The 25,485-nt window shown below is 41.7% G+C and overlaps 1 protein-coding gene across 3 annotated transcripts; it reads right to left on the reverse strand.

Annotated features, from left to right (window-relative positions):
• Positions 1-1,482: 1,482 nt before the first annotated feature.
• On the reverse strand, positions 1,483-25,036 carry slc8a2a (solute carrier family 8 member 2a). 3 transcript variants are annotated; one of them, XM_054625287.1, is made up of 14 exons: positions 24,890-25,036; positions 10,790-11,213; positions 10,475-10,612; positions 9,691-9,918; positions 9,329-9,607; positions 8,391-8,825; positions 7,814-8,175; positions 6,262-6,365; positions 5,777-5,794; positions 5,020-5,029; positions 4,381-4,495; positions 3,294-3,393; positions 2,278-2,550; positions 1,483-2,132 (listed from the first exon to the last, which is right to left on the reverse strand). In XM_054625287.1, exons 2-14 carry the CDS (start codon positions 11,141-11,143, stop codon positions 1,756-1,758), a joined length of 2,793 nt encoding a protein of 930 aa, XP_054481262.1. In that variant the 5' UTR covers positions 11,144-11,213; positions 24,890-25,036; the 3' UTR covers positions 1,483-1,755. The 3 variants fall into 3 exon arrangements, with proteins under 3 accessions (XP_054481262.1, XP_054481261.1, XP_054481260.1); XM_054625286.1 differs by lacking the exons at positions 5,020-5,029; positions 5,777-5,794 and having other exon boundaries at positions 4,381-4,493; positions 10,790-11,166; XM_054625285.1 differs by lacking the exons at positions 5,020-5,029; positions 5,777-5,794 and having other exon boundaries at positions 4,381-4,493.
• Between the last annotated feature and the right edge of the window lie 449 nt (positions 25,037-25,485).

Genomic DNA, 25,485 nt, shown 5'->3' on the forward strand with positions numbered 1-25,485 from the left:
CCACTATTTTCTCTTGACTTATTGCTTTCCAACCGGAACCTTATGCTAGAATTTATAATGTTTATGTTGGTCCTTTAAATAGTAAGGAAAAATAAAAAGTTTCACCCACTTTACCACCTCTAGTATAGTTCACCTTGTATTACACAAAAACATTAAAACTGGTTGTAGACAAGTAGACTCATATGAATGCCCTCACGGTGAGGAGATAGCTCTACTTAGAGAGATGACTCTGTCAGCCACTGATGCAGGGGGATACTTGTCTTTTTACCATCTCATCCTGCATGCTTTAATCATTAGACTGGAATCTCATGTAGTGATTTTATCATCCTATATCTCACCTGCATGAAAAGTGTTGCTGCATTGCTATGGTCCTACTTCACAAAAATGCCTCGAATTGTATCTTAGATCTGTATTGGGTTCCATGTTTTTTAGTCTTGCTTTTCCATGTCAACACACTTTATGACATTTTCTGAAAGATTTATAAACCTTTAAAGAGTCCTTAAGCCGCTATCTAGCTGTAGACATGTCTTTTGCACTAATTAGGAAGTCATATTTCAAACCAAATGGAGACACATTCAGTTAAAATTTCAAAATTTCAATGTAATTATGACAGCTTGCAATAAATTACAATGTATTTATGTTCATATCAGCTCAAATACATTAAATTACAAAGACATTAAATGACACCATCGATAAATAAACGGATAAGACTTCAGGGGTGAATGAATCATCACTTTCAAATAATCACACTCAATGGCAGATACTAGGTACATTTTTTTTTCATTCCACGGCTTATTAGAAATTCATCGCCTGTGTAATTCTTTGTAAATTATACATTCCAATTTAGGGTGATTGCATTTCTGATCGTTACTATTATCAATACTTGAGATTCAACTCCGTAGGTGCATTAAATTACACTAAACAATGCCTTGCGTCACATAACTGAACAGAGAAACACAATGTATCATTGTGAGATAATTACACAACAACAGCTTATCTCCCAAACTGTAGATTGTAACTGAACTGTGCTCAGTTTTTTTATATCACGGCCGCAGAAAACTCCTCTGATTGGCTGGCAGTTCCATTCAAAGTCGTACATCAAGACATCTGAAACACTTCCAGTCAACAGTTTTATTACTATTGCTCTAAATCTGTGCACACAAACTGGAGGTAACCATAGCAACAGCACTTTTTGCTTTGAGCAAATAGACCTTATTATGGGTTAATGCTTACTGACAAACAAAAGTGGCAACATAATTGACACACTCAGAGGTGTCCTGACATTGCACATCTGTGTAAAAGCAGCTGACACAGCAGCTGTTTTTATCTAATTACCGGGTCAGGCAGTCTACTCTGACCCAGCCTCTATAAGTGTGAGGAGAAGGGGAGACCAAACTTGAATACCAGGTTATGAACCGTCAGGCATCACGCCAGAATCAAGCAAAATCCAGTGACTTCACAGTGCTGAACCGCTTCGCTCTCCTTCATCAAAAACCAGTCACTGCAGGTTATTTAGTCAAATATTCTGCTGATTGGAACTGTCCTGCAGTAGGTCGAGATGTACGTATTTGCATGTGCGAGTCTGTGGTGTTTTTATATATATATATTTTTAAGAACCATGGCAGCAGTTTGTCAAGTGATTATAAGTCTTCTCAGTGATGAGTCACTGGAACAGAACTGCACAGGTGAATGTCCTGGTGATGTGTATATTTTATTATTATTGTGCAGTCATCACTCTCCCAGCTGTGCTCTTTTTTAGAAGCCCTGTATATGGCAGTAGGCCTCTAAGCTGGCGAAGAGGATGTAGAGGAACCAGAGTCCGAAGAGGAACAGCGAAGTGAGGATTTTGGGGATCCGCGGGCCGCCCAGTTCGCCACCTACAGACGGCCTCCGGCGTAGCATCAGCAACCCCATGGCTACGAAGGCGAAGATGGTGAAGAGGGTGACGGAGAAGGCCAGCGAGCCGGGGTCGACGCGGAACACCTTGCCTTTCACTTGCCAGTATATGGAAGCAATGGACCAGGCCACCCCAATGCCCAAAAATACATTGACTGCGTTGCTTCCTGTCACGTTCCCCACACACGCGTCCGCATACTGGTCCTGAGTGGCAGCCACTTTACTGGCAAAGGTGTCTGGGGAAAAAACAAGTAGTCAGTTTAATAGATTAATCCAACACCATATCCCTTCAGTGCTTATAACCATGGCTAAAACTTCTGGAATACTGAATTCTGAAAAAAAAAAAAAAAAAAAATGAGACTCCCTAGTAGTAACGCTTACCAGGAAGTGAAGTCCCCAGTGCTACAAAGACCACGGCGGTGACGGAGTCCCTCAGGCCGACGGTGCAGCCAAAGTGGGAGGCTAGGTCACCAATAATGGCCGTTAAGAAACCGATGACAGAGATTGACACTATGAAGCACGCCCAGCCGTTCCAGTACTCTGTGGGTGGGACGCAGGCGAACAGAATCTTCCAGAAAACGCACAATATGTGCATGAAATAGTCGAAGCAGTTGGGCATTCGCTGCTCCTGTCCCTCGTCATCATCTCCATCACCTGTTTGAAGGCGGCACAGCAGAGATAAATCAAACAAAGCACACCTTTCTAACACCTTCCCTTAAAGAAATATTATAATATTTTGGACAATTCAAAGACTGAGTCTAGCACATCATCGACTGTAAAGTCATAACTCCTCATTTTACACTTCAGTTTTTGTACGGTTTGAACAATTGAGACATGACATGTTAGTGAGCTTTAGATATGAACTGTTTCGATTGTTTATGCTAAGCTAAGCTAATCAGCTCCTGGCTGTAGTTTCATATCCAAATGCCAGACAACGGAGTGGTATCAATCAAAATTAATGAGGTTATTTCCCAAAATGTTGTAGTTTCCACATTTAAATTGGCAAAACAAATGCTTCTTGTTAATGTCAAGCTAACAATGGAGTAATAGTTAAGGCTAGATTCCTTCTCCAATAATTTTTAGTAACACCCGCCATATTGTGAAAATGAGTCCTGTTCCTGTTTTTGAACCACATGTTGTATATATATATATATATATATATATATATTATTTTTTTTTTTATTTTTAGTATTATTTTTTATTTAGCATGTTCAGGAATATCAGCACGAAGTACAAGATGTAAACATGCCGGAGTTATCAAAAATGCACATCTACATCGCTAGTCCATAGGCCAAAAACAGAGACATTACAGAAGACAATATATCCACATGAACATCGCTTTAATGTGGATTAAAAAAAACAATCTATAAGAAAAAAGAAACATAATAGCCACTGACCTGCACTGACTGTGACCGCTCCAATGAACTGCTCTCTCCACGAGTGAGTGCCAAGCACCAAAGCCAGATTGGTGTCCCTCAGGAGTTTGTCCACTGTGTTCTGTTACAACACATGAAGCGATGAGACAGAGGCAGTCATAGCTCATATTAATAAACACAGAGCACATGGGTTCACATTTCATGTCACTTCACCCTCGACAGGATTGTTTTTGTACCTATCTTTTCATAAGAAGAACATTTTGTTTGCGGGGGTTAACAGCAGCAGAGAATGATTAATCTAAGCTTGTTTCGTGGTTAGTTGATGCTGACTAACCTCAGTGTGACATCCAAAACTAATATGGCAAATATGAACATGGACCATATTAATAAGCATGCCCACAAAACCACTGGCTTCACTGCTCTGCTGCAGAATTTTTTATTAAATTCAGAATCAACCCACCCATAATTTCACACACAGCACACGTGAATAACACACACATCTCAAATCAAGATGCATGTAACGCCTGAGAGACGTCGAAGAATGGAGAAAGGGTAGGTATGAATATTATGTTTCTGTAAACAGTAGAATATAATAAGACATTAATGAGAAAATGAGATGAGAAATGTACAATAAGTCCTATCACAAACAAAATGCTGGCAGAAACTGTACCTGATCTAGAACTCCATTGGGAGTCTGGTGAGTAAGAGGGTGAGTTGGTTAATGAAATAAAACACATATACTTAAATAAGAACAACCCCCAATCCCTGAGATGATTATATTTGTTAAAGCTTTTAAGAGAAATACCACTCAAATTAAGAATGTTTATATTGTAAGTTAACTTGTATTCCCCGCCAAATGCAGATAGTAGCGTATTTCACAGAATAAAATGAGACATGTAGGCGTAATAATATGTTAAAACTTGCCTTAAAGCTGCATATGTTCACTCAGGTTTAAAAAACAAACAAACAATTAACTCAGGATTTATATTTCCCAATGAGTTTAATCTGAAATATACCTGTCTGTCCCTTGTATTCATTGATCTGTTCATCACAGTTCAGCAGTTGGTTACCGGGTAAGCGTAATTCAGTCTATCAGCCACTCACACACCTTAAACTCACAGGACTCCTCTATGATGACCTCCAGCCTGCTGTGCTCCCCTAGAATGGGTTTGCCCATCTCTGAGATCCTCCGGGCCTCCTCCTCCTCAGGGGTGGGGTTGCCTGTCAGCGAGCACACACGTTTAATTTTCATGTCTATGTCATTTATATTTACTGTGTCATTTGTAAAAAAAACACACACAAACGTCCTAAACTTCAGGAGTAGAGGGCACAACAGCCCACACCTGGTGCACGAAGATGAAGAAGAAAAAAACCGTTCAGCACTCTGCACACACTGTTAAAGCATTCAACTTTTAAAGGTGCCGTGTGTAGCATTTAGAGAGAATTCTTCTTTCATCATTGGATGTATTTCCTGTTGAAACAGGACATTGTGGTGATCAAGATAACTTTTTTTGGCCTTGAGTTGAGTAGCTTTTCTATTCACAGACTCAAACTCCAATGGTGGTATTAAACCCTCACTGTGCCCATTTATAACTCAGAGCATAAGAATGGCAGAGCTCGTTGGGAGTAACATACCCAGCACTACCTGTGAGTTTCTGTTCAGAAAAAAAGGCCATAAGTGGAGGGGTCATTCAAAGGACCCACCTGCAGTGGACCTGACACTGCTGTCACCGATGACAGCTACTATTGCCCATCCTCTGCATTTTGCAACTGTGAAATGGTGGACAAACACATTTAATTTCCTATATTCTTCACAATAAAAGTACCCCGCTAATTTTGCTGCTTTTACTCTTCCTCCCTGCAGTATTAGATTTTATTTATTGAAGCATAGCCACCAACAAAGCTCGCTAATTCTGTGATAAAGACATTAAGGTTTCTATAAACTCTTCACATTAAAAGTTCCCTGTTAGTTTGTTATTTTAAAGTTTTTATTATGAAGCTGCAAAAATTGGAAATGTTGGTTTGTCCCTGCCTTTTAAAAAATGGTTTTCATCTGCAGCAACTTAACAATACTCCTATACAGCTACGAGAGAGTAAAATAAAGCAGATATCTGAAAGTAACAAACAAGTACTCAGTCAGAAGCTTCAAAAGCAATGAGAGCTGAGCACAGCACCAAACAAGAAATAGCATAGATGGAGCCAAAGTTGAAACCATATTTATGATCTTCTTTTAAAGAAAGACACACACAATGCCAGGGAGTGTATGAGGAAAGTAACTAAATCTGTTTTGCTAGAGGGAGCAATGGCCAGGGGATCTCCTCATATCAAGGAAGTGGTTTTGATCCAATTTGTTTTGAAGAGCACAGCTACTTGACTTGGGACTAAGGCGTCCAAGGGTCTAACTCACGGCCCAGTCAGAAAAACAATTTCACAATAATGTGTTGGTGTTTAAAATGCTGCACATCGCACCTTTAACACCCAAACGTACACCCAAACTATCTTACCCTGGTTTAGTAGCAATGCTGTGAAGAAAGACAGACAGTGATCAATACAATATAACAACACTATTTTCACAGCCTATTACATTAGAGAGGCTTGAGGGAATCTAAAACACAACAGGAAAAAACAAATAAACTCAATTATTATTTGTTTAGCAGGTCGGCATGCACAGTGCACCCATCACAGTGCACCTAACCATATAAATTACTGTGCATTACAATCTAACACAGTTGGTTCTCTTGATCTCCACTAACAAGCACATATCCAGTTACTTTCTGACACGTTGTCGGAGGAACAGGCGACTTAAAGGACACTAAATTCATAATTGGCTGCGGTAGCCGTTCTAAAGTGAAACGGAGACAGCGATGAATGGCAGCGTGTAATCTTCAGTTACTGGCTCTGACGCAGGTGCCAAGCGTTCACTGTTGCTGTTGTTTCGACGCCAGAGCTTAGACGAGAAAAAGAGCATTTAAAATGCTGACACACTCACCAGAGAGTCCTCGCTTTAGCCATTTGGGGTCCTCGAGCATGATGAAGAAGTTTTCCTGCTTCTCGTACTCCTCCACATTTATAATGCGCACCTGTAAAATCTGACTGGAGATATGCAAGCGCACACACACACACACACACACACACACGTTTAAGTACCAAATACTATTAACAATAGGGCGCATACACTAAATACAAAATACCTCCACATCTCAAACATTCCATCTAAATCACAATCACGAATTGTAGTGACCTAAATAATGAATCGCAGTGGGGCTTTAAATAATTCAGGCTTGAACATAACATAGTGCACTCTTGCTCCTCAGTGTGCAAAAGCCATAGCGCCAAACTAAATTACTTGTAGCACAACAATAACCTGGTTAATAATCAAAGCCTGCATTATTCATATTTTGATGAATTCTACACAACTTGGAAGTCAGAGTTTACATACAAACAACAATAAGATTACACAGCCTAACACCTCTCCATTAGCCACGATCTACAAATTGTTACCCCCTGTACTGTGAAGCATCTATGGACGGGCCATGTTAAATAACAGAGCATTTCACTAAGTGTACAATTAGTCCATGTGCAAACACAGCTTATATAACCTGAAATTTTAATGAGAAAAGGATCCGCCAGCTTACATGGGGTGACTAGAGGTTCCCACACCTGATCGGGGGGGGGGGGGAATTATCTTTAGGTATCGAGTTGTCAGGTGTCTAACAGGACCTCCTCCACCTGGTAGTCTTTCCTACAAGCAATAATGGGCCAATGTAGTAGCCGTACCGCTGGATTAAAAAAGAGAAGTCTTGATCATTGTCTCATGCATGTGTCTATTATTTTAACTGTCAAGAATAAGTGAAAAAGTGTAGAAAAAAAGCCTGTTGGGGACATGGGCCTTGCCACCCTCTATCGACCTGCATTAAAGTTACGGTTTCATTAAGAATGACAAAAGTGGAAAACTTCATCAAATGATGATGTCTTGCTATAGTCTATCTTTTTAAAAAAATAATTAATATTTATTTTAATTATAGGAAGCCCATTAGAAGACCAAAACCTCGAACACACACGCAGTGGTTTATTTTGATTCGTGATGCCTGACAAACTCAATAGTGCACCAAATCCAGGGCTAAAAAAAAAAAGTCTGTACGTATAAAAATAAATAAATAATATTTTGTGGCCCCCTCAGTAAGAAGCAATGGGCTTGGGTTTTGAACGAGAATACAGAGGAGGGAAGACTTGAGTAGAAGCCCAATATATAAGTCCATCTCTCTTTATTGAGAGATGGACTTATATATTGTTGTTATTGTTTTTTTCATGGACTTCGCAAACAATATAAATTACAGGGTTCTTGATCAGGTAAAATATTTGTTTTAATGTATGGTATGTTGAAGAGTAGGAAGATGCAACCTCTACAGTCACTGTGTCTGGCACCGCCTCCTTCCGGGACAAGAATAGATTAATGTTCTAAGTAACTACGTCCATTAGGCTCTGTGGCTCCTGTGGTCTTATTTCTCATTCCTTGCCCTCTGGTTTCTGTTTGGCCTCACCTGGTCTGTTCATTGGTGAACTCCAGCTCTCCTCCGGCGTGCTCGTAGTCCACCCCGGCCCTGGCGCTCCCGTCCTCAGTGTGGTACGGCACGGCCACGGTGCCCCTGGAGCCCGAGTTCCTCACCACCGTCACCGCCAGCGTGCCGGTGCTCTCACTCACGCGCAGCACTCGCTGGCCGAATGTGAAGATGCCGGCGTGGTCGTCGTCCAAGATGGTGACAGTGGCGACCAGTGGCTCCACCAGTCGACCTTTCGGCGGTGTTCCAGTCGCCTCGGTTGCCCCTTCCTCCAGCCTCAGGTTCTGGAGTCGCACGAAGAAATGTTCGTCCTCCTCGAAGATGTCATCATCCAGGATGCCCACCTGGAGATCAGAAAGTATATGGATGCCATAACAATGGAATGCAGACACACAATACAACATAACACTCACAGTTACTATTTAGGGCTGGCCCCTCTTAGTGGATTAGTCAACTAAATGTGTAATTCTTTATTGAGAATGAGGTTGAAGACAGCCCTAGTTTTACTGATACCAAACCCTGAAATATTCATTCAGAGTATGAATATATATGTGCTCACCTTGATCTCTTTGCGGCTCTCCCCTGGTTTAAACACCAAGGTCCCCTCACTGAATTCATAGTCGGCCCCGGCATTGGCAGAGCCGTTCTCCGTACAGTAGTCCACATAGAACGTGTTCTCGCCCGTACCCCCCTCGAGGATCACCCCGAGGGTCATGGAGCCGCAGTTCTCCGTGCACTGGTACTGAGCACTTTCAAAACAAATGTGCGAGCATGTTGCCTTGTCGGCCTCCTGGCCTGCCGAGCGACGCGTGTGTTCAGCGGCGTGTTTCTTTAGTATGTTGCCGGCACCGATCATCATGCGCGTCGCCTGGACGCGGTAGAAGGCACGGCTCTTCTTCTGGTGGACCAAGGCCGAGTAGTTGGCCATCTCAATCAGCTGGTCCAGGTCTTTGTCCGGGTGCTTCTCCTTCAGGTCCTTCAGGATGCGGACCACCTGCCCGAGAGAAGGAAACCACATTCATTAAGATGTAAATCTGGCAAAAAGTTATATTAAAATATATAGTAATAATAATAATAATAGGGTATGGTGGGATTCAGCAGCAAAGTTTTGGTGTTTTTTGGTACAAAAAATGTATGAAATGAAACTTGCAGACTAATGCAAGGGATCTTTTTGGAGAAAAAACGTGGTGATTCCTACTGCTAGGCCTTCTACTGTTCAACTTCCTGCTGTTATATCTCTTGCTGTCTGCAAGAATCCTGCTGGGATTGAATGCTACTAGCCCCAGGAAAACTACCTTGTTAATTCCATTCCATAAGAAAATACGTACCCAAACACAAATTTTACAATTAAAAGAGCTCTAATTACTTAATAATACAAAATAGATGCCAGTCCTGACATTACAGTGAAATAAGCTATGATTTCTCCAACATTGAATCATCAATCTGGAAATGTGTGTCCACAGCTGCAGTCCATTCCCCCATTGCCACCGGTCTCACCTCATCTTTGTTCTGGTCTAGTTCACTTCCTGTCTGCACAGAGACCGTCACACTGGACGAGTTCCCAGGGCTTGCGCCGCCGTCCGACAGCTTCCCGTCCATGATCACGTCAATCCCTTTGGGAGTGAGGTCACCTTCCATTTCCACAACAATGCCGTGCCTCTTGTCGGCGCGGTAACGCTTGTGCATGTACTTGTAGAAGAGCATGCGACGGTCGGCGATCCAAGCCAGGATCACGCACACCGGAAAATACAGCAGCGTCACTACGGCCTCCCACACCTGGCAATGCAGGCAAAGTGAGGGTCAGATGATTTACACACTTGATTTTATTAGAAAAACATTTCTAAGCATCAGAAACGCACCTCTACAATCCCAGGTGAGATGACAGCCAGTATGAGGTAGAGCCAGATGTAGGCGAAAATACTCCAGAAAGCCGTGATGAAGAACACTCGCAGGTGTTTGATCTTGCGGGACTCTCCATTGGGGATCACCCACACACACAGACCGATTATCACGAACATGTTGAAGGCGGCGCTGCCCACTATGGTGCCCGGGCCGAGCTCCCCCGCGTTAAAGTTGTGCCCAACCACCTTTTGGGGACAAAAGAAAAATGTCACATAGATCAATATCAAAGACCTTTTTTTACTGCTCACTAGAAATGAATTTAGGAGCAATGAAACAAGCAAATTAATAAAATCTACACGAATAGGCCTTCTTTTGAGCGGAAATACTCAAATATGAAATATATATGTATATGAAGAAAAAAAAGAAAATCAAATAAATGAGAGCCAGAATAAAGATGATCCACATATACGTTGAAATAAATCCATGTATAAATATGATTCACATTGGTGGTTGTGAATGGAGCCTAGAGTTTTCCCTAATTTTCATTCATTTGTGATGTTAATTAATTTAATCATCATTATTATTTATATCAATTTATTTTTTCAATTTATTAATTAAAAATGTGCAACTGCAAGTCATAGATTTTTGTGTCGTGTTAAGCAGCATATGGAATGTAAAAGAATGTCAAATTTCAGAAGATTTCATCAGTGAGTGTACATTACACATTACACATTAAACATCAACAGTTTTTTCTTGTATGAAAGCACACGTTAAAAGGATTTCTGAAAAGCCTGGTGTAACCTCAATGACGGACAGCAGGATCTCCGGCGCCGAGGAGCCCAGGGCCATGAGCGTGAGGTTGGACACTGTCTCGTTCCAGATTCTAACCGTGGTTACTGTCGTTTCACCGTTGGGTTTGGTGATAGTCACCTCTTTCTCCTGCAAGCGCAGAAGTTTGTGAAAATGTCAATGATGCTGTTACCACTGAACTCATATATACAAGTTCCAGTTATTGCAATCAATGTAATAAAAAAGTCACATATCAAGCAGTTTGTAGTGAGGCAAGCTATAGCCAAGTTGTGCATTCATTTAAGAGTTTCTGCATTTTTATAATACCTGAGAGGTGATGACCTCTATGGACGCCATGAAGCGATCTGCGATGATGGACACACCCAAGAAGATGTACATGAGACAGAGGAAGTAGACAACAGCCCTGCCCGTCTGCTCCCCAAGCGGAGGGTTGAGCGGCAGCCACACCGGGAGCAGGATACCGGGTCTGCACACCACAACACCCGGACAGGTCCGCTTGCCGGAACCCGTGGTATTGCCGGAGGACTGGGGCTGCTCTGAGGATGACGCTCGCTCCAGGACCTGCGGCGTGATGGAGGTGCACGGGTGTGCGAGGAGGAGGAAGGAGAGGACGAGGAGGAGGAAGAGGAGCGGGGAGAGGTGAACTGGGAGGCGTCCCATGATATCCCTGAGTCAGGAGGGGCCTGGGGGGGGAGAGACACGTTGGGAGACGCTGGGTCAGAGGACTGTCCTTGGGGCAGAGAGGAAGGAACATTGTTCAGAGAAAGAGATGGGGTGCTCTTCATTCTATACAGGGGTCATGGTTAGAAAATTATTTTTAAATAGTCTTTCCAGTACAATTAGTCATTTGATCAGGTGTGAGACGAGAGAAGTAGTCCACTGTCAAGACCATTAATGATGACTAACCACGTGTTGGATTGCAATTATAGGGGAAATGAATCATATACATTTCATTTAAAATCGTATTTGTTATATTGTATCCTTATATTTAAACAAAAAAATTATACATTTTTAATTAGCATTGTGAGCATTTACTTCTTGTGCATATGACATAAAATAACTTGAAACAATTTTGAATTTTCATTAATTTTCCATACAACCAGCATGGCTGTATCGGTGGCAATGTCTGACTGTCGATTGGTCGGTCAACCACTTTGCCCAACGCTGAAATATCTCAACAACTATTGAAGGGATTATCATTGAATTTGGTTCAGATTTACTTGTTCCCCTCAGGATGAATTGTCATCACTTTGGTGATAATCTGACTGTTCATCTAACGCCAACTTTAGCTTTGGTTTATGATCAAATACCTGCACAACTAATGAAATTCCCATCAGTGCTAATTAGCAAATGTTAAAGATGGTTTCCTTGGTAAATATTATACCTGCTTCACTTCAGCATGTTCGCATTGTCATTCCAATATGTTTGCATGCAATTTTAGCATTTAGCTCAACATTCCGCTGTGGTCAAAAACCTGTGGACTCTTAGTTTGCTAAATTAAACATGAATATTATATGTAGGAATAATAACATGTGATTAAAAACACCTGTATGATGTTATATATTAAATCAACATTGACATGCAGTACATACATACATGTAAGGGCTTCAGACTACAGTAGAAGTGTCATTCCAATTTGAGTGAAGCTTTTCCAATGTGAAACTAATGTGACTCTAAAATGGACTTTTTTTTTTTCTAACTGGGCACCACCTTTTGTGCATTTATTTTGTGTAAGAATGCACCAAAGACACTGAAGTGGCAGTAAAACCACTCTAAAGCGCCTACTGAAAGCACGGTACCTTCATCCTGTAAAGAACTGACACCTAAACCGGCTGCATAGTATCAGTTTTGTGAGTCATTTGAGGATTAAATGTGCATGACTAACACTTGGCAAAACCTGCAAGGTAATCCTATGTAATAGCAAGTGGGTGATGATTAACTGACTAATGCACACACCCATGCATACTGTGCCAGGGATGTCCTTTGGGTTAGGCATCCATGATGCAGGATGTTTCTGTTTTCTTTTTTTACCATAGCCACCAACACAAGGCTTGTTTATAGCAATTAAAAGTAAACTGACCCAGCGGAGTAATTTTAACAGTGTATCAAAATGACCCCTGAGAAACTAAAGCCAGGTTGTTAAGCCGTGCAGCTCCCGTGGTTATCATTCTCCAGCTCTAATCACTGAACCCTGGTGGTCAGAATGACTAAGCACTCATTTACGGCTCATGCTGTGTTACATTACATTACATTACATTACAGTCATTTAGCAGACGCTTTTATCCAAAGCGACTTACAATCAGTAGTATATTACATATCAGTTTTTCTGCCTGCAGCGCTGTATCAACATCTCTGTGGGAATCCTCCATGATATATGAGGAAGAAATAGATACATGCATTTGGTAAATATTCTAATGTGCCAAGTATACACCAATTCCAATCATTACGTATTGATTTGAATTACTTACTTCCTTTGTATTTTATCTATATCATTGCCAATGAGGCTAACCTTAATCTGTCCACGGTCCTGCTTGACACCCGTTGCTGGTAAGTTACATGAGTAAACCTTGTGTGTGCCACTTTATTTATTCATTTATTGGCCAACAAGTATTCATTGCAATGCTACCCAGCATTCTACTGCTTTTAAATGCACTGAAATGTGCAAATGTTTTTCATTTTCATTTTTTAACATAATTTCAAACCGTGATAAAGTATTTTGACTTTGAAAAAGCACTGACTTACAAATCATGGCCAAGACAGCAGCTGCTTCTATATTACCTGAACACAAAAACTGTTGAAGGGCAAATTTAAAAAGTATGATCTTACTTAATTTTTGAGAGAATTTCTTATGCACGTTTTGGATTAAAGGAAGGCTTAATATTGTGAAAGCACAGACATCGGCCCAGTGAATGCTTGTTAACGTGCAGCAGGCAGTTCAAAGCGCCGTGAGGATGTACGGGTGTGAGTTCGGCAGGGTGGCAGAAAGATTTCAGTATCTTTGTGCTGCTCCTGGGCCCCCCTCCCTCCCTCCCTCCCCTCCCCCTGCACAGGTGACACTGCGCCATTGTGCAGCGTGAGTTGGAAACAGATACTGGGGTGCTGCATCTTTGATGCAGCCTGAGCTCTGCCAGCTCATTATGGAGTTGTGATTCAGAAACACAGAGCAGTGGGCCCGCCGCATCGCATTTCACTTTCCAAGGCCTGCTATGGTTACCTCGACCTCAGACGGAGGGCCACCTTACACCAGCAGGGTACTGATAGGGGTGGGGGGGGGTGGAGGCAGGCTCACCAAAAATAACTTCCTCAACCTTCTTTTTCGGACAACAATAGCACAAAAGCAACAGAGACAAGGAGGCTGACATCCCTAGTTAAATATTATATTAGCTGTGACGAGAGCATCAGCCTTGTTTCTTACCATAACACTTGCACATAAAACAAGCAATATGCATTCAATACATAAAGATGCAAACACACCCCCCCAACAAAAAGCATTTGTTAAGTGAATGCTTCAACAGTTTTATGGTTATACAACCTACAGGAAATGCACCGCTCCTACTAACATCCTGTATTGTTTGCGAGTCTTTAATGTCCTACGGATGCTTCAGATCCAAAAAACAGATTGGCTCTATGTGCTAAGTGGCGCATTTACCTCGCCAGTGATCTGCAGAATAAGAGAGCCTCGAAGGGCAATATATGAGTGCTGGATAATCAGGGGGGGCAGTGCTGGAAGAGCTGGATGCATTATTGATTGATGCATTCACCTAAATATAGCAGGAAATCCTTTCATGTCACCTACGAGCAGCTCTGTAAACATTGTTTGGGAGAGGAGCCTGGTGGATTCTATCAGCCAGACATAAAGGGAGTACTTCTTAGGAGATCGAGTAAATATGGAGATGATTGGGAAGATTTCTGTCGCTCACTGCCAACGCTGAAATGGATCAGAGCTTTCCTCTGCGGTGACACTGATTCAAGTACATTTATTTGATTTGGCTCAAGGAACAATCTCATACATGTTTATGTTAAAATTGGGGATAGCAGACAGCACTGGGACAACATCAAGCTCTTCTTGCGAGTCTCTCTCGTGCCTGGTTCTGGGGTGTCGACAGGTACGCGCCCTCCTTGTCCACGGAGCGCACAGGCACAGTGAGCCGGGTGACAGCTCATCTCGCCTTACTGCCTCTGACACGTCCACTATCCGTCACCACCACCACCACCGATAAGTGATTGCCTGGGGTTATCTTACACGGGTAGCAGTGCCAGCAAAAAAGAGGGGAGTTAGCACCTTTAACACCAGTTTAATATTTCCTGTTCCCTGACAGTGGGGTCCCGTCAGGTAAGAGATGCTCCTTACGACAAGCAGAATGTGTGGGAGGGAGAGGCAGAGATGATTAATTTAGTGACAGGAAATAAATGTACTCTTATTCAAATTTGACAACCAAAAAAAACACTGCTCCAGATGTTTAACTACCAAGAAGGTAGCCTAACGATAGGCAGGTGGAGTTTTGTTGCCTCAAGATGTTGGGTTCACTGGTTCACCAACTGCTCATCCATTACAATCAAGCTAGTCTTGTACATTTAGACCATAGACTATGTATAAGAAGTGGACGTTACCTGTTGGTTTTAATGCCTTGAGCCCGTCAACATATTGTTTTTTTGCAACCAGAATTGACACGAGAGGGTGGAGATAAGTACAAAATGGGGACCAAAATGTTACTGTCATGAACTGAAAACACACAGTGAAATGATTAAAACATGGACAACTCCCAGACCGGACAGCGCCATGGCAGCGACCTGTCAATTACAAGGTAGCCCCGCCTTAAAGCATACTCTGCTTTATGGTCTGTTTGACTCTAAATGGACCATAATTTACTAAATGAACATCATGCTGTATTGAAGAAAACTTGAAACTAGAGATTGAGACCATAAACTCATGTTTACAATGTTTACTGGGGGAATAAATCAAGAGAGAAGTAGAGTCATTTTCTCATAAGCTGTGTCCCAATCCAGCAGCTGCAGCCTTCGGAGGACCCAGCCTTCGCGGTCTACGTCGGTCTGGTCTACAGAGGATTACCCGGCCCCACCCTTTTGCTGCTCCCGTCTCCTAGCAACCAGCTGCGGTTGTCATAAAAGAGGTAAAGCTAAGTTAAAATATTAAAATGGACGAGCTGCTATAAATAGCGCAGCGGCTCTCGGTAGCGTTAGCTGATTAGTTAATAGCGTCACGTAAATTAACCGATCATTTTAACACAAGTGTGATCTGATCAAGTCCCTTGTTTTTAACACTTGTATCAGTAGATATTCACGTGAGTTAAAACCCAATAATTACATTTAAATATGAATTCTCCCGTTGCTGGTCCACTAGTCGCCATGTCGATAAAAAAAAAAAAATCAACTTCCCCGGCATGCAATGAATCTTGGGATATGTTGGGCCGTGAAGGATCCATCAGTTGTATCCTCCTAATCTGGGAAAAGAAGGCCGCATTAGAAGGAGTCTTCGAAATGGGACAGCCTCGTCACGGCCGCTGTGATGCAATCGGTCTACAAATGCAGCCCCCGAAGGATGTGGCCGCTGGATTGGGACACAGCTAACGACTTCCAAACAATCTGACTTTCTTCTGAAACCAGAGGAGTCGCCCCCTGATGGCCATTAGAGAGAATACAGGTTTAAATCACTTCTGCATTGGCTTCACCTTTCAGAACCAGCGCTGTGTCAGTGCTCAAAAATGGTCTTATCATTCTGCTATAGGGGAGGAAAACCCGCTCTGGCTTGTTTGTATTTCTTTGAACCAGTCACAATTGTCACAATCACAGCGCTAAGCCCAGGATCCGGTGGTGGTGCCCTTGCAATATAGATAGCTGAAGGCGAGGAGACTAGCAGAGGGAAATACAGACTTATACCCACAGTCTACAACCGGTGAGTCAGACTTCAGTCAAGCAGTAACCGTGCAAAGAATATATGCACAAGAAAATATTACCATCACCTAGAAAATGTGTGGCCATTTAACCCACCTGGTTTCAGCTCTGGTTAAATATATAAAAAATACGTCAATAATAAGCATTGTTTTGTGCAAAAAACAACAACAAATAATTAGATTACTTCGGTCCAATTTGACATGCATGAGCATTCAGAAGCAGGGACCTGAATGTGTATATGTTAACACAAAAACACCCGTTCTCAGTTAGCAATCCATCACCAACATGGAAGAACCTGCATTGACCGCCTTAAGCTTTAACATTGACAAAGATCACCATTCCAGGATGTAAGCTCTATACACAGCTAAACCAATAACATACCTTGTATCAGTTTCACAGACAGCCAGTCAAAGCGTGTGTTCACACTCCATCATAAACACTCGGTCACCCATCCATCCATCCATCCATTTTCCATAACCTGCTTATCCAGTTAAGGGTTGCAGGGGTGCTGGAGCCGATCTCAGCTGTCAATGGGTGAAGGCAGGGTTCACCTGGACAGGTCTCCAGTCTGTCGCAGGGCTGACACATAGAGACAGACAACCATTCACACTCACATCCACACCTACGGGCAATTTAGAGTCTTCAATTAACCTAAGCTGCATGTCTTTGGACTGTGGGAGGAAGCGAGAACCCGTAGAGAACCCACGCTGACACAGGGAGAACATGCAAACTCCACACAGAAGGTTGTCCAGCCCGGGAATTGAACCCGGGCCCCTCTTGCTGTGAGGCGACAGCGCTAACCACTACACCGCCGTGCAGCCCTCGGTCACCCAATAAAGTGCTAAACTTCAGAGAGAATAGCAACACTGCAACTCTCCCCAAACAAAAAGGTTAATGTATTCATCACTAGACTGACCCCACTGCCATTCACAGCCTCGTCTAAACCCTTTCTGCTGGCTGCTACCATAAGAAAATACCTAATGTATCACAAACAAGCAAGGTGGCTGTGTGTCACTCAAATGACCTTGGATGCTACAACCCAAAGAATATGGGGCTGTTTGGTCCTCGTCAGGTCGTGTACAGTGGGCTATTGAGAGCGTCTTAACTTAAATACAGCTGCCTGCAGGTTGATGAGAGCAGCTTCCAAACCAAAACAACATGCTGAGAGACGCTAAAACACCGGGCAGAGTTGATCCTTTGTTAAAATATTGATCATAGCAGCTTTCAATTGTTCTGCTAGTGGAAGGATAGGGCTTATTAGACCTTAAGCTCACTCTTATTTCCTTTAAAGTAAACTGCAAATTCCCCCTTAGGCTTTAAAGAGAATACCTTAATAAAACTTTTTTGTTTTTTAAGATGGTAGTTCTTATTAAATGTGCATTTGCATGCTGTATTTTCATTTACTTTACTGTATGTGTTATCAAAAAGGTTTGATGATCATTCTGGGTTTGTCAGCAGCCTTGCCAATTGATTAAACTAGTTAAAATACTGGTGTTATCAAACTGGTCTGGCTTAAGTTCCTTTTTATGCAACCAGGGGTAAATAAAAGATCCTGGGGGGTTGTTTTATTACAGAATTTAAAATTCTTTGTCCACATTTACTACATCTTTATAATATTTGTGATACAGAGATCTGACTTAATTGTGGTCATCAGCACAAAGTTCTAGATCTGCTTTTCTCTTTTTTAAAATGTGTGGCTGCATGTTTGGTGCTAAGTTGTTACTACTACTCTTATGTAAATGTGAGGAAATGTATTTGTTTTCCCTTGCGGTTTCATAGTTTGCAGCTCCAACCAATTTTCTCTTTGATTTGAGCATTACGGTATAAAACACACCCCTTACTGCACAATAAAGTCTGTTCAAGTTACAAACAAATCAAGGCAGTTGGATGGTCTCTCTGCTTGCAGTTAAAGTAAAGAAAGGGAAGAGATCCACCCCTTTAATAAGTAACACAGGCTTTGGCTCGCTGCGATGGGCCTATCAATAAACCCGGTGGATCCAACTGTAAGACGATCCCGGCGGGACAGAGACACACCGATAGACAGACGGATAGAAGGAGACTGGGCCAAACCACTAATGAGGCATCAAAGGTATCTTGTGGAGGTTGCATTGTAAACGTGGTTTTGTTTACATCCAACAATTCTCACGTTTTACCACCCGATGCTGGATTGTGTTAACGTCACCTTATGTCACACACAGATGAACTGTTCGCCAGGAGCTGATGGTGATTAAAAGCCGCCTTTTAAAATGAACACTTTGAAGAGTTCTACGCATACGTGCCCTAGATCATGGTCTTGAAAACAGAGCATATGCAAAGCAGGGTTTGTTAAATAGTTATCTAGTTAACCGCAAAGTCGTTTTTTTCCACGGAGCACAGTTCTCTGCAAATGTTTGAAGGAGTTACATTAGTCACTGGACTGAATGTTAAATGTATTTCAATTTTGACAGAGTGAGGAGTCTGTCAGGAAGGTATGCGCATCAGATTACACATTAAACAGCAGGATCCACACAGGAACCTTTGAGTCACGGCTTCACTTTTCATGACTGTGTCATTAAGGCATCAGAAGAGTTGGACAACTATCACTGATTGGTGTAACACTCATTTTTCTTTGACTTCAGCTACAGCAATCATATAAATGAGTTAGATGGAATGTCTCAATCTATGCAGGGCTGCTGGTCTATGCAGGGCACCTTCTTATTGTAGCTTTCTTTAACTGATTCCTATCTCTACCAACATTGGTTTCACATTGCCTTTGTAATTTGCGGCATTGTAATAGTCTTCTTCAGACTTGGGATGAGAAGCAGCAAAGGCAGGAGTTTAGAATCCCAGCGCCCTCGCCAAACACTTGCTCTACCAGGCAAGCAGGAGGTCGCCACTGATAGAACACTTTTATGTTAAAGGAATACTTCACTCCCAAAATGAGCATTTGTATGTTAATTACTCACCAAGTGTTAAATTGAATTCTTGAAGAAAAAGTGATTCTCTCATGCCTCTATGGTGAACGGAGAATTCTCGGGTCTTGGGGAGTCCAAGTCCCATTTATTCATTTGTATGCTTTCTACTTTCGAAACTCATGAATCTTCGCTAAAACCTTACTATTTAACCTCGTCGGACGAGTCCGAGGTGTAGGGGTCGGAAGACACTTGGATTTTGCTGCACAGGCAGTGTGAGAGTCTGTTTTGATATAGTTTACTGCTCCAATTCACTTCAGTTCATCAAGACTTTTCTCCCGTTTTTTGATTCTCTGTTAACCGTGGAGGCATGAGAGAAAAATAAAGTTTCCTTTAGGAATCTAAGGTTACTTGAGGTGAGTAGAGGATTGAGGAGAGAGAGAGAGCAGCAGTGAGTTGAAAATGTTAAGATTATTTATGATGAGCAAAGAAGATGGATTTTGAAACTTGACAGGATGTTAAATTGGGATTCCCGTTTGCTCTCAGACTGGATGTTTGCTGGATATCCACTTATTCATCCATGCAGTGGGCATGAATAAAAGTTCCTATGATGTTTAGATCTAGCTTCAACGACAATTGCAAACTCCTTTCAAAGTGCTCCACCTAACCTCTGCGCTGTGTGAAGTCACTCGGCCCCCTAAATTAACCACACTGGCTCAATCAGTACCAGCAGCAGAATGAATTTGTTTTTTGAGAAGCCCAGACAAAAGATAACCCAAGACGTCCACAGTCTCTGCTCCCCCCATGTCCACCGGGTCAAACCATCAATCTGGACGGCAGCGGTGCGAGCTCGGCTGAGCACGGGGGCTTAGCTTACACAACGGCGGGCACGCTGCCACGCTGTTCAAGTCCTCGGTGTGCTGATCTGACTGGTTTATGGTGACAGTGGTAAATAAATGTCTACTGCAATGATCTTAAATAACTTTTCTTTGGAAATCTAATTTCCAAAGAAAAAAATGGAAAATGCAACTGTGGAGGTATTCAGGATGATTTCCCTTCTTGAGAACTGTTAGCACTGCCATCATTTAAAGATCACATAGAACAAAATAATAATAATAAAAAAAAAGATAAATCCATCAAAATCATCCCATTCAAAAAAGTCTCATTCTTTTTTTTATCAGCAATTTAATTTTCTACTTTGACAAAAGCACTTTGGCAGGAGGTAAAGTAAACACTTTGTACCCCACTAAGTGTTTCATGCCCTCACATGCACTCTATTTTTGGACATAAAATGGCTCATTGCTTTGCAACGTTGGCCATGATGACCTGATACACAAGAGGTATGATAGGTGTTTCATTATATATCACACGAGGGGGTTTATTCTTTATTTTATAAAAATCTAAAAATGGCAGGTTTTTGTTAAGATTTTCAGAAAGGTGTTAGCTCCACTCTGTTTATTCCTCAGATCATAGCTAGCGATGGTGCAATATGAACTTTCATAAATTAACTGGGCAAAATATTAGGAACACCTCTAAATATAATGCAGTCCAGTTCATCTACACTTTCGACTATAACATCGATCATAGAGGTAATAATGAACCTATATATATATATATAAATGAATATCTCCTATACCTTAATACTTACTTATTACCTTTTGTATTTATTATTTTTTTTTAATATATTTTTTCTTATTTATTTTTTATTTTGCACAATATGTAGCATCTTACTCCAAGTTGTACTTTTATAATGCTGTGACAAATACATTTGTTTTTATCACTGTATAAACAATGCAACATAATATTGCATCATGATATAGCTGTCATATCACCATGCTGCTGTATTCAAGGTTGATTTAAGGTTAAGCATGAATAACGTACAGTGAGATTTTGAAAGTGGCCTCTCTGCTTCTCTAATCACTCTGACTCTGAGGTAAATAATCCATATGACATCTTCAAGCCATTCTCGGCTCTCGTTTCTCCCCCTCTCGTATCCCTTTCTCCCCTAATTCCGCCTCTGCTTATAAAAAAACCTTACACTTTCTTTATCCTAAGGTTTCTCCACACGTGTCCCTCGGTCCGGAATCACTGTAAAGGAAGTGGTGGCGGGCGGGTGGGCGGACGTAGAGAGAAAGAGAGAGGCCGCATGGGGCCGGAAGGTGAGGAGGACCAGAGAGGGTCCGGTAGACAAACAGCTGACAGCCAGCAGACAGCAGCTCCTGGGGTTTCCATTACCTGAGACACCGGGCCCCGGCCCCTGGCAGCCCTGTCACCTTAGAAGGAACAACGTTTTCAACTCCAGTTTGAACCCAGACAGGGACACCGGGTTGTGCAACATTCAGGATACTGTCAGAAACATCAGAAAAACAGACACACACATACTGCTGGCTGTGAGGAGCTGGTATGAATATTGGCTGTCGATTGTACTGTGTAAACACTGCTGGTTGCACTTTGAGGCAACTGCACTATTGTCACAACTTGACCAATGTGAGCAATCACTAATCTTTTAAAAGTAGTTTTTCTTCCCCCTCCTCTGATGTGACTGATTATGGAAACACTCTGTACTTATTACCCAGTCTAAGGTAACATATTGCTCGTAACGTTCATTGCATGGTGGAGCAACCTGACCAACAATGGAAAGAATGACAGACGACGACATGTCAACAAAACACGAACCACTATTTCCGTTTGTAAAGTCTTTCTGGGGCCTTTCATTCGCCACGGCAACCGTTTCGAATACAGGGCAATGGTCTAGTTTAGACCGACAAAATATGCAGAGGCAGCCGGCGGGCCTGAACTACACAATAGACTAGGGGGTCAGTGAAAACAAAACAGACCCCCACAGGCCACTAACTCTCCTCTCCCTCTCTCTCTCTCTCTCTCACACTCACACACACACTCACACACACACACACACACACACACACACACACACACACACACACACACACACACACACACACACACACACACACACACACACAGGCTGATACACACTAACAGCATGTACACTGCTGTCACCTCACGCTTTACGATTGTTAAACGAGGTAGTAAAACCAGAAAAGAAACAAAACTGTGACTGACAGCTGTGAAATAGATCATTTCTCCTTTCCAAATGGATGGGAGCTTTTGGGCCTTCATAAGTCATTACAGTGGCATACATCAATAACAAAGTGAGGGGCAGTAATATAATTCTCTCAGGGTAAAAGAGACCCATCCATAGGTCTTGGCTTCTCTAAATCAGGTGGATATTAAAGGCTTTCAGCAGGAGAGTCGGGTCCGGGAGAAACACGAGGTGCCTTTTGTCCTGTGGCACCTGGGACGGCGTGGGCGTATCGGTGCCTGTGTACAATGATGCAGCATTGGTTTACTTGAGCCGTCACATACGCGGGTGGTGGGTGGGGGGGCGAGGTCGCGTTTCAGGATAGGTGTCAGCCAGTGTTAGTGGTGGACTGCTTGGATTTAGCGTCTAAGCCCCAACTCATATTGTCTCCCTTGTGGTTTAGGCCCAACGACAAAAACTGTACAACAACTTTTAAATAAGGAGGCAACCTTTTTATGGATAAATCTGCAGATTCTTTTCTCGGTTCATGGTTTTGTCTTTAAAGAAATTGTGAAAAAGTTCTAATGCAATTTCACCATAGGCCCAAGGACACTTATGACAACCCAAAAAGTCCAAAGACATTCAATTTACAATGATGTTTAAAAAAAAAGAGAGAGAAAAAGAAAAGATAAAATACTTACACGCAAGGAGCTTGTAATAGCAAATGTTTTGCAAAGTGAAAATAACGTTTGCTGTTTTTTTGCCGATGTCCAGTCTATTGCTTTTCTACATCTATGTGTAATAATCTCAAACACAGTCTGTCTTAGTCTTGTGTTATTTACCTGTTCTGTGGTGCTGAAATGACTCAAAGTTCATCGTACTCTATTGTTAAACACCCCGTGTATGAATAAATATAACTGAATTGTTCATAACATATCAAGAGAATAGTGTATGCCACATAGGCTGAAAAAAAAGAAATGCTACGAGTGATTAAAGTGCATTAATGGATGCCTCTCTGAAAAGTGATATCATGTGCGTAATAGACTATAATGGGGGGGGTTATCTGCAGTCAACACCCCCCCTGCCTCACACATCATCGACTCTTAACACGCCTGTGTGCAGCCCAGTGCTGTCCTGGACACAAGAGATGGCAGAGTGGGACATTGGAGGTGCGCAGCCAACCTGAGAAACTGAATGATGCTTTTATGTTTGTTAAATGTCACCCTGAAGGTCAGCACATATCAATTCAATTCAATTCAATTCAGTTTATTTTGTATAGCCCAGAATCACAAATTACAAATTTGCCTCAGAGGGCTTTACAGTCTGTACACATGTTACATCCTCTGTCCTTCCCTCACATCGGCACAGGAAAAACTCCCCTAAAAACCCCTTTAACAGGGAGAAAAAAGGAAGAAACCTCTGGGAGAACGACAGAGGAGGGATCCTTCTCCCAGGATGGACAGAATGCAATAGATGTCATGTGTACAGAATGAGCAGCATAACAGAGATACAACACATTCAATGTATATGACATAAATGATTCATATAATAAGACTACTTATAATAACAGCAGCAATTATTACAGTAGAATTATAAGTATGAAAATAGGGATAGTAATAGTAATCTTCAGGGAAGAAAGAAGAGAAGAGTCCATGGGACCTTCTAAGTGTCCAGCAGGGGCGTAATATGACATCAATACACAATTGATTTGGAAAAGTGGAAATCTGGTTTAAATTTCCTTCCTTCAAAGCAGAAGATCGTGGCAGAAAATGCTGCTGTTAAACAAAACTTATAAAGTTTTCCAGCATCAACAAAATGTTGCATGATGAATAAACAGTACAGCGTACAGTTGTAATAAAACATTCTCCTCTTGTGGATGTAGAAATGTAAACACATATGGCTAAAATATGTTGAAGGTTATGGCCCAAACGTATTGTTACATTGTGGTATTTCAGCCAGCTGTGCCAGTGAACAAAGCAAACTACTACTACTTCTGTTTTTACTACTACTTCTGTTTTTACACAATATATATATATATATATATATATATATATATATATATATATATATATATATATATTTATAATGTAAAGTATGCTATTTTTAGTTGCAAAAAAAGTATAAAAAAAGAGATAGTTTTTACTCAAGGTTAAAAGGTTACAAGGTTTTTATTTGTCACTGTACCACAGGGTTTTAGTTTTTTAAAGTCCTATTTTGCTACAAAGGAAGTAAACAAACAACAACAAAAACAACTATATTATATATTGTGGCTGGAGGATGTATTAAGGAGTCCATCAGCAACTAAAATAAAGAAAAGATAAACTTTTCAGTTTTGGGAGTCAATTATCACCCTGTCTTCATGAAAAACTTTAAAGACTTTGAGTTACAGTCTAGTCCTTTTATTTAAGATCATAGGATCATAGGATATGAATGGGTTGTTTAGTTATCAATCAGAACTACGGATGGTCGGATGGGTCATGAGGGCGTAGCCTTTAGCATTATCCCAAAATGCCAGTTAATCCACCTGTTCCTCTCATCCCTCACCCCTTGGTCTCTTACCTTCTGGGTTTATGGCACAGCTCCACCACAGTCTGGCATCACTTCTGGAAGTCTGGAAACAAACTATCCCCGTCTCGACACGCAGCTGAACTTCATGAGAGTGAACTTTCCCGTTAACTCACATCGCCGTCCGTTAACTACCGGCGGTGATGCTGAGAGCTAGCCCACGCCTGAGGATGACGTGTTGCGTTCACGGTCCCCTCCGAAGTTCCTGCATCGGGGGGACTCAGCGCAGATGTAAACGCAAATTTGTTGATGCTGATTTACGGTATTTGTGTGTAGCAAATAACATGTGAAAATATGGGATTGGATGAAAATGAGAATCACTTTAAAAACTAAAAAGAATTTTAGAAATTGTGTTGAAAATCTTTTAAAAGTGGTGACTATAGCTCCTGAGTCATGATGTTTACGTCATTCAGGAGCGGATTATTCCTGCAGTAACATGAACTGTACATTTTTCACGTATCGACACAGTCAAGAACCCACCATTTAATTATTACTTAGAAAACTGTGTGTGAGAGTACACAGTTAGAGTGTTTACAGTATACTATATGTCTGTTTCATACAGATTAGTTTAATAAAGACACATGTTGCTC

This window comes from Anoplopoma fimbria, chromosome 24, assembly GCF_027596085.1.
Source record: "Anoplopoma fimbria isolate UVic2021 breed Golden Eagle Sablefish chromosome 24, Afim_UVic_2022, whole genome shotgun sequence".
Lineage (NCBI taxonomy): Eukaryota > Metazoa > Chordata > Actinopteri > Perciformes > Anoplopomatidae > Anoplopoma > Anoplopoma fimbria.